General features: G+C 36.5%; 1 protein-coding gene and 1 long non-coding RNA gene across 2 annotated transcripts; one reads left to right on the top strand and one right to left on the bottom strand.

The window, feature by feature from the left end:
- The first annotated feature begins 349 nt into the window (after positions 1-349).
- LOC309507686 lies at positions 350-1,731 on the top strand. Its single transcript, XR_014209210.1, has 2 exons — positions 350-905; positions 959-1,731. It is a non-coding gene; the product is annotated as an uncharacterized lncRNA (long non-coding RNA).
- Positions 1,411-9,529, bottom strand: ube2na (ubiquitin-conjugating enzyme E2Na). Its single transcript, XM_082182020.1, has 4 exons — positions 9,376-9,529; positions 5,355-5,601; positions 3,868-4,008; positions 1,411-2,623 (listed from the first exon to the last, which is right to left on the bottom strand). The coding sequence occupies exons 1-4, from the start codon at positions 9,403-9,405 to the stop codon at positions 2,577-2,579; spliced, it is 465 nt and encodes a 154-aa protein (XP_082038146.1). The 5' UTR covers positions 9,406-9,529; the 3' UTR covers positions 1,411-2,576.
- Between the last annotated feature and the right edge of the window lie 857 nt (positions 9,530-10,386).

The raw sequence follows: 10,386 nt of genomic DNA, 5'->3' as shown, positions 1-10,386 counted from the left end.
TAGGCGTTTCCCTTATTGGAAATATGAATGAGACATCATCTCTGTCGCCAGAGGAAGGGGGAAATTGACTCACCGACGCTTGAAGCGGGTAGAATTAAACTATGCTGCATCGCTATAAATTTGATACAATCGTCGGTTATTGATTTAAAGTCGCAGAGACAAAAGCAACACTGCAGCGTTAACTGAGATTGTGATGATGTTGTATTTGCGCCATCTGCTGGTACCTGAGTATTAAAGGGATAGTTCACACAAAAATAAAAAATGTGTCACAATTTACTACTCCTAATGTTGTTCCAAACCTGTTTGAGTTTCTTTCTTCTGTTGAACACAAAAGAAGTTATTTTAAAGAATGTTGGTGACAGTTGACGGCATCCATTGACTTCCATAGTATTTTTTTTTTGGGCTACCGCCAACTGTCAGGTTACCAACATTCTTTAAAATATCTTCTTTTGTTTTAAACGGAAGAAAGACATTCATACAGGTTTGTTTGGAACAACATGAGGGTGAGTAAATTATGACAACATTTACATTTTTGGGTGAACTATCCCTTTAATGGAATAGTTTTCAGAGTTAATCAGACAGTAAACTAATAATTATTTTAAGTCGGATCTTTTCGATGCTGAACCGTTTCACAAAACATTATCTAATAGCCTATAACGGACTGAACCGTCCGAAATATTCTTGAATAAACGATTCACTGATTTTTATTTTGACAGGTTACACTTGATAAACCAAGAGTGAATCGAGGATTTGACTTATGGAAGGAAAAGAGCGTTACTTTAATAGTTGAAATGAGTTACCTAACGTTAACAGTTTTCTCACCACACAATTTTTTTATTAAAACGTGCAACTTTGCAGCCAACAGATGTAATTTAGTTTAAGAATTGTCTAAACAACGTATTAATGTTCTAAAAGAGACTGACCATAACCGTAATGTCAGGCAGTCTGATCGGCGAAGCGTTTAACCGTTTCTTTGAAACCAGTTGAGTGAAAGAACCGATTCTATGAAAAGAACCGATTCATAGAAAGGAGTCGGACTTCGCGTTACTAACAACAAAAGAGCAATTCTGTGAAATTGCATGGGAAACCAACTTAAATGTGTAACCCGTAAATCCTTAATTATTAACAGTTCATATAATTTATGACAATTAATTTAATGATGATGATGAACAACCATCTTCAGAAGTCACAAAATCCTTTAAAGATCTAGGCTACTTGGTGGAATTTCTTTAAGTGAAATAAATCTGTAATTGATCGCTCCAGGTTATTTTGGAGTCATGATAAACTTTAAGATGTGACTAACATTTTCTTATGAAAGCCTACTGAAAGGTAGGAGAACAGCATAAGAAAAAACAAGTGAGCAGTTAACCTGCTTATTCTCAGAAATGTAATAAAAGCACCACATAAATATTTCTTATTAATCAACAGATTTTATTTACAGAAAGAACAGAAATATGTGTGTGGACCGTTGTCATCACATTTTATAAAGTAGGATTTTTTTCCCCCTTCTATAGAAAGCAGGAATTTACAAACAGATTTGAAGTTGACATTTTAACCAAAGACCAATCGAGGAAATTGAGACAAAGCCTTTATTGATCTTTTGCAATGTTTCTGCAAACATTCCCACCCCTCATCCCTTTACTAAAATCGTACTATTTATCATTCATCTCCAGTCTCCTGCAACCTTGGCGTTTCAAAATAAATGCTGAAGGGAAGAAACAGACAAATGAATCTCAATGCACTGGACTGTGATGGACACAAGAATAAAAGCACGCAATGGAGTTTCAAGAGTGCAATTAGTACAGCGGTGGCAAGATAGATAAAACAAAACACTAAAAACCGGATATGATGACAGAATTGTTATACTAAAGAAATATTACGCAAATTCTCCCTTCTCTCTAGGCTCTACCTTACCCATAGTCCAGAACAAATTCTACATTAGGGTTTACATCTTCAACAGTTTCTGTGATGGTGGAAAGACTTTCCAGTTGAACCATTTCCTAGGTGAAATTGTTTGCATGTGGTTTCAATCTTGCGTCTCTTTTCCGTTTTAAAGAACCTATACTTTTTTGCTAGGTTTTTTTCTAAGAGGGTAGGTCTGACAAGTGTTCTAAACAGGGGCTAGTCTGCTGCTCCTCATTAACAAAGAGCAATGAGAAGAAAAAAAAGGTTAAAAGAAATATAAAAAGTTACCCCCCCCTCCCAAAAAATGCAATGGGACAGACAAAATGACAGTCAGTTTTAATGGACGCTTCATAGCAGAAGTCTGTGGCTACCTCCCCAACCACTGTAAAAGAAAGCCGTATGAGTAGATCATCTGCCCATGCATCAGAACAGCAGTGAATCAGGACAAAGACGCGTGTGTGTTTTTTTGTACTAATGTGCATTTAAATCACAAATTGTCTGAAGTTTTCTGTTTACTTTTGTTAATATATTCTTTTCAGTTTATCATAATTTTTTTTTGTTTCCTAAGACTGTGTCCTTTACATGAAAATGAATAGGTCTTGGCAGAACATGGAGTTGTTCACTCTTGACTTCCATTTTTTTTTTTTCTCTTTTCGTGCCCCCAAACATTTCTAGACTTCAATATTGTTTCCGGCATAAAGCCTGGTCCATGTTCGAGCTGAAAAAGACAAACAAATGCAGAGTTAATGCAGAGTTCCACTCTGTAGAGATAAATTACTTGGCATCTTCAGCACAAAACTGACTTCAACTACAGTTGTGTGAATAAAAAGGGTGTGGATTTTCTCTAATTAGCAATAGCCAAACAATGTACTTCAAAGACCGCAACATGAAAATAACTATTCTGCATTATCCTTTGCGACAGAAAGATTATCAATAGCCGCTTTTCCATCATCAGGCCAGTGAGAGCCAGGACTAACAGCGTGCCGGTGGGGCCAATAGCCTCAAGGCTAAAATTAAGCTGCGTTTCCACTGTCAGGTTAGTCGCCCCCTAGAGCTACCCTAAAACCCGCCTCCATAGAATAATGTCACACCTAGCAGACTGAAAACTATATAAAAAGAGAACACATACTTATTCTGTCGCACCCGCTTCCCATTTATTTGTTCACATCACATTTCTTAAGAAAGAATGAGCATTTCCCATGAAATGATGTGCTCTAAGGAGGTTTAAAAGATCTCTCCTGTCTCACTATACCGTTATCCTTTCAGCCAGAGCAACAGAGGGAGCTCACGGACAGAAAACAGGAGTTATACGTGTTGTTAACCGGAGAGTAATTTATAACAAGTCTAAGTTCAAGTCCGGTATCAACCGGTATATGATTATATATGAAGGTCTCTGGTATTTTCCATATTCATATGTGTATTTAGTTTCACAATGGTTAGCATAAGCAGCCTTTAGCATCACATGTAAATATATTTCTGCCTCATACAGTGATCAGAATCCCCATTGGATCGCAATCTGACGTTATTTTAAACACTCACTGGTGTCTGAAAGGAAGTTTGAGCTGAAAATTGTTTTAAATGTTGAGGTTAGAAAACAGCTGTGTTGACCCTCTCCTGACTCCGCCTTTGTTCATGATCACTCCTCGAGCCCCAGTTGGACCGATTTGGACCAAGGTATTTGGTGGGCCAAAAACCCCTGGCTGTTGACCCCGAGGAATCCCAGATGAGGCCCGATCAAGCCCCGGAAGTGACAGTGGAAACGCGACTGGCCCAGGCACGCACTAGCACGCTCGCTTTTGTCTCGACAATGGAAACACAGCTAATGAAGTAGTGCCACTGGCCTCTAAAAGCTCCCAGAAAAACCTCTGATTTAAATCAATGTGGAACAAGCGGACAAATAAACATTAGCAATATCTATTCTTCATTGAACCATCCCTTTAAACGTATTTAACCAGCACCCACCTGTCTCTATGGCTTGAGCTTCGTTAGACTTCCACTGCTCTGCGACATCATTTGCTAGAGGATCATCAGGGTTGGGTGCACTTAGTAATGCCTGGATTGATAGCAGCACTGTGCGGATCTGCAAGGCTGGAGACCACTTATCTGTTCATGGAGAGAGATCAACAAGAGAAAGAGCATTAGGAGAAAAGTACCTGCTAGCTTTCATATGCGCTAAGTCTAGCCATGTACAGTTGAGCAGAGGGATCATTCTCTATGGGGTCAAAAGTGTAATCTGAGATCCTCAATCTTCCTAAAGAGATTAAATGGGCACATTTTTCACAGTATGTACATGTCAGGTAAGGGAGCTATAACATTTTATAGATTCAAACTGCCATTGCTATGAGGTAAAGATAAAATGAGTATTTTCCAGAAATCATGACACATTCATTTTTCTCCCATACTCTCTAGGGACAAGATCCTAATGTCGCTTATTTTAATAGTACGTTTTATCGCCTACTTCACCTAAAAGGGGGTGAAAAAGACAAGACATCATTTAACATTTCTACTGTCCAACATTTTCCCAGTACTAGCACAGACTTCAGAAATTAATAAAGAAATATTTTGAATAAAAATGTTAAATATGTTCTTATGTATGCGTTTATTTTTGGCAATTTTCTGCTTCTCCCATTTTCTGTGCTCTCTCTCTATATGGGCATCAGATACAAACAAACAATCTTGACAATTAATGATAAATATTGATATTGTAATATCTAGCATTCTCACTGATAAATGAATTGACAATAAGCCATTACTCCAGTCTTCAGTGTCACATGATCCTTCAGAAATCATTCTAATATACTGATCTGGTGCTCTGCTCAAGAAACATTTCTTATTATTATTATCAAGTAAAAAATATATAAAGTCGGCAACACCTAAGCTCCAAAATTATCAAAAATATTTATTTTCAAGACAGCTATCGCATTGCGTATGTTACGTTTCGAGCACGCAGGCTCTTCATCAGGCCAATTATTATTATACAGATTATTATTATTATCATCAATGTTGAAAACAGTTGTGCTGCTTAATATTTTTTGTTGAAACCATGATATGTTTTACAATTCTTTGATGAATACAAAGTAGTGCTTAAGATTTTTGTGAACCCCTTGATACATTTTCAGGATTCTCTGATGAATAGAAAGAGAAAATCTTGAAATCTTTTGTAACATTGTAAATGTCTTTACTGTCACTTTTGGTCAATGTGATGTATCCTTGCTGAATAAAAATTAAATCTGCATGACATGTTAGAAAAAGGCCTTTCAGAATGAATAACTGATAACTAATAAATGGAAAATCTAGTGATGATCATCAGAGTAAATATTGCTATAAAAATAATGGCATTCAATTACAACAGAATTAAAACATTAAACTCTTAATCATGTTTAGATCATGATGAGTAAAAATCAGTATAATCTGAAAGTTTTAGAAGATGGATTAAAATGGTCTCTCACCTTTCAAAATATCTAGACATATTCTTCCCAGCTTGTCTACATTAGGGTGATATATTTTGGTCATGAAGCGTACTTTCGGAGCTGCCATGGGATATTCTTCAGGAAGAAAGAGTTCAAGTTTAAAAGTTCCCCCCTCAAAGGGGGAGTCTTGAGGTCCGGCGATGACCACGTGGAAGTAGCGAGCGTTCCCCTCATCTGGCTCTGCCTTTATACCTGGCACCGGCTCTGCCAACAAACGCTGTGTTTCCTACACACAAGCATTGGAAACAAGATCAATTAGGCTGGCTGGAACATAAGGCATCTCTACACACTCAGCTGATTAGCCAAAGCACTGGCAGTGAGACGGTCGAGTACACGGGAGTAAACAAAACAGTAGAAAGAGCCAACATATAATGTACACAATGACAACAGAATTTTTTCTTTTGAAAAAGTGGTATAACTTCACCTTGTTACCTTGCACAATGGCTAATTGGCTATGTAACAAAAGACAAATTGTCCTGCATCAACAACATACCAATGGCAAACAAACCTGTACAGCAAAGTGATTCATGGACTGACAAGTCAGGTTAGACTTTTGATAGACTTTCAGCACTGATTTTAGGGTCAAAATGGCTGAATTTAAATGAATTTAAACATGGTAAAATTCGAGTCCTACATTCTTATTTGTAGACAAAACCATTTAAAAGAACTCTCGCTTATTTCAAATAAATCCTATTATTTTGGACGTTTTATTAAATCCGGAAAAAAAAAGATCATAACCGTTTTCAACACTGATAAAAATAAGAAATGTTTCTTATGCAGCAAATCAGCCAATTAGAAGTGATTTCTGAAGGATCATGTGACACTAAACTGGAGTAATGATGTTGAAAATTCAGCTTGGTCATCGCAGGAATAAATTACATATTAAATGCAATTTAAAATGTAATTATTTCCCAATAATAATGCTTGTACTGTATTTTGATCATATAAATGCAACCTTTGTGCGCATAAGAGACTCCTTTCAAAAACATGTAAACTTTCATATGCACAACTATGTTAACCATGGAAAACAGGAAAAGTTATACATTTCAACAAAGTCACAAACTTTATGTGTGCTTAAATATAGTTACCAATGTCAGAACTAGAATATTTACAGATAATACAGTATCCTTAACCTTCAGTAGGGCAGAGGACGATCTTACATCACCACAAATGTTACTGGTTAGGCACTATAAATGTTTTCAGTAAACACTTTCTTAGTTTGCACCACATTAGAAAATACAGTATCTTGCTATTTCAATATCAAGCACGGTTTTATATCTTTTTATTACATGATCAGTCTTGATTGCAGTCCTGTATCTGCATCTTGCACTCCTCAATGATATTTAACATGGAGTAATATCTCAAAATACAACCCATGTTCCAGAAACATTTTCATCTAAAACCAAGAATACAAGGGTGAAACTGACAGCCATTACAAGCCAATCAAGACAGACACTTTGCTGACCCTGACAGTCCTTTGGAAACACACACCCATATGACTAATGAGAATCTGATATCACCTGTGGAATGCTTGAGTCTGGAGATGTTGTTCATCTGAGAACTGCTGCTGCACTCTACACCTTATAGATTGACTGTTTGGCATCTGAGAACTCATGCCAAAAAGTGGATATTACAATCTCAGTGTTATAAACTTATGTTCAAAAGCTACCACACCTGTTCTGCACCCTGGTTCAAAAAAGGAGGGTTCTTTGCCCATATGATAATGAACCTGTAAAACAAGACTCTTCTATAAGAATATTCTATTTCCAGTATTTCAACTAAACAAATCTAGCATTATATATTTGTATAATCCTGATGCTGGTTAATAAAAGCTGTCATATACAATTCAAAATCAATCAACCAACCAAGAAAGATCTAATGTAAAATGACCCTTCAAATGTTTGGGGTTGGACTTTTTTTTAAATGTTTTTGAAAATTGAATTTAAAATAACTTCTATTTAAATAGATCTTAAAATGTAATTTTTTCCTGTTATAGCAAAGCTGAATTTTCAGCATTATTACTCCAGTTTTCAGTGTCACGTGATCCTTCAGAAATCAATTCGCAGCTCAAGAATAATTTATCATCATCATCATCATCATCATCAACAAACAAGTTTTCAAGATCTTTATCTTTGATGAATAGAAAGTTCAAAAGAACAACATTTAATTGAAATAGAAATCTTTTGTAATATTATAAATCGTACACTATAGCGCAATCATGTAAGGAATAGCCTAATGTGTATTAATCAATTAATGCCTGACTGCACGATCAGGACCTTAATGTGACGATCTAGAGGGGTTTATCGTGTGATGACGACTCTCAAACGGTTTATCATCACATTCGTTACATTACTTTGATCATTTAACCTAGCATATACATTGTGCTCAGAATGAAATTCCTCGCATGTTTCAGATATCCTACAGACAAAACCATGCAGAGCAAACACAGACAAGAGAGGGGCTCCCTGTCATGGTCTCATGCTTGGGGAACGGGCCATCAAGGATGCATTCCCATCCCACCCACTTCATTTCACACGCAAACCAACTGCAACAATGTCTTATTCAGAGGACGGTGCAAATAAAAGAATGTTTCCTCCCTGTGGTCAAACATTCCTGGAAGTGCTCGACATATAAGCATTAATTACTGGACAACAGCAGTAGTGGACAACGCAAAGCGAGAAACCTTCTTGATAATATACACAAAAGATGCAGAAACATATGCATTCAGACTCACGGTAGCATTATTTTACAGTCCTGTTCCGCATTTATACGATGTGCGTCTTATAGGTGTTACAGTAACTGGGTAATAACCCTGAACCTAACCTTAACCCATTTAGTTACCTTACATTACATAGTACTTTCTTAAGTACACTGATACATGTAAGTGCACTGATACATGTAAGTGCACGTACTGTACAATAAAATGAAACCAAAGGCATTTTTATCAGGAGGAAGCCATTTACGTAATTTCACTAGCCATAAATCTGTTCATAAGAGTTATTTTCATTGTGTTTTTTAAAAGAAAATTCTGCCATTATTTGATCACTCCTGCTGTTCAAAAGGAATATGACGTTTAGCTGTGAGACTAGAATTTTGCATTTTTCACACAATGAAAGTGAATGGAGACTTTGTTTCTGTCTAACATTTCCTTCTGCGTTCCAGACGGACATAAATATTTTGGTTTTGGTTTTCAACACCATAAGTTAATAAACGATGACGATTTTAATATGATTTTTGGATGAACTGTCGCTTTCCTCCAACGTCACAAATGTTGACATTTTCCGTGAGAATAAACAACAATTCTCATTTAGGATGGGCCGTTCTTTAATTAATGTTACCTCATGTTGTGTTTTATTTGACATTTCTGCTGTTTTGGGCCTGCAGTCATTAGCTCGTTTAGCAAAAGCATCGCAACAGCTTCCCTAGCCAACAGGAAGCGAGCGAGACAAATTATATTGCAAATGTTCGTGCCCTAAATGGCCAGATAGACATCCTACACGCAGTAACAATGGTATACATATATCATCTATATGTAAAATCGTTGTGAAAATAATTGTGACTGCTTAAATCGGATTATATTACTAAGTTTTTACGCCTAGCTAGCCGTCTCTGGAGCTGTTAGCAGTCTCGCGAGCTCACACACACAACAGCTCGAGCTTAAGCAATGAATGGCCGCGAGCGAGCCACTCTCATTTAGACTTCAGTTAGTATGGGAACGTTTGTCATTTCTTAATGCTTTTGATTCTGTGCCCCAAATAGTAATGAATAAGACACAGGCCCTCCGCCATTTTTCACAGCGGTGAATGTATTTTTAACCCACCCATATTCGGGATACGACTGAATGTACCGAAACGGAAGTGGCTAACAAATACAGTGCCAAACGCTAAGCCATCTGTCGCTTCTCTTTGGCTGATAATTACAATGATATTTGAGGATTTCGTGGAGTTATGATAAACAAAGATAGACTAAAAATGTGCAGTGTGTCTCACTTCACGATTACCTTAATGATCCTGCGGGGCAACCCTGCCATCTTGTCTTGAATGCGGATTTTAGCTTTGACTCTCGGTGCTTCTTACTTCGTTTGCATTGACGGCGGAGACGCAGTGCACACACGCCTTCCGGCGCGTTGCGTCTAGACGCACGCGGAAACGTGCGCAATTGATGATGATGATGACGATGATGATATCGAAGTTGTTGTAGTTTTGTATTGAGGGAAAGCTGTTTTTTTCACCGAAAAACACCATTGAGTGAAGTTTTTAATACAGACACTTGTTTCCACGGAATAGAAGAAGAAAAAAGGGATATTTAAGGGATATAAAGGTGAACATTTCGAAATGAACACTTTTAAGAAATATTATATGGGCATATTATGAAGCCCTACAATATATATAAATATATATATATATATATTTTTTTAAATCCTGTAAAAAAACGGCAATTTTTCTGGCAGCTGTGGTTCCAGAAAAAAAGAACGTAAAATAACTTCTCGTAAAAAAAATTATAACTGTAATTTTACATAAAATCAAGTTTTTTTCTTTAGCTTTTTAAAGTTTAATGAAGGATGTTTACTTGTGTAAAAACAATAAAATTATCTATAAATAAGTTTTGAACACTGCTTTATACAAATAACACCCTCCTAATTGCAAAATAATGTTTATTATTATTAGTTTTTATTTATATAAATACTTAACTCTATACATTTCCATATTTGCAGTCTTGAAATCATAAACTTAATGACATAAAACTTAATAAAAATATAAACAATCAAATCATGAAGCATATTTGATTTAGGTTGAAAAATGTATTCATGAAGCTCTATCTCTCTCACTCTCTCTCTCTCTCCTCTCCTCTCTCTCTCTCTCCTCTCTCTCTCTCCTCTCTCTCTCTCTCTCTCTCTCTCTCTCTCTCTCTCTCCCCCTAATACCTCTTTTATTTGAACATGGAGGCACTAGTTTTTGGAGAGAGTAGATGCCACACAGAATTAACTTTTGGACCTCTTCACAGCGGTGTA

The sequence above is a fragment of the Leuciscus leuciscus genome (genome assembly GCF_965113295.1).
Source record: "Leuciscus leuciscus genome assembly, chromosome: 10".
Taxonomy (NCBI): domain Eukaryota; kingdom Metazoa; phylum Chordata; class Actinopteri; order Cypriniformes; family Leuciscidae; genus Leuciscus; species Leuciscus leuciscus.
This window is presented reverse-complemented; position numbering and strand designations above follow the sequence as displayed.

Excerpts from the sequence above, each read along its gene's own strand:
- ube2na (XM_082182020.1), bottom strand. The coding sequence starts at position 9,405 with ATGGCAGGGTTGCCCCGCAGGATCATTAAG. Across the intron at positions 4,009-5,354 it reads ATGTCTAGATATTTTGAAAG|ATAAGTGGTCTCCAGCCTTG; the intron begins GTGAGAGACCAT and ends CTCCATGAACAG. Across the intron at positions 2,624-3,867 it reads AGCTCAAGCCATAGAGACAG|CTCGAACATGGACCAGGCTT; the intron begins GTGGGTGCTGGT and ends TGTCTTTTTCAG.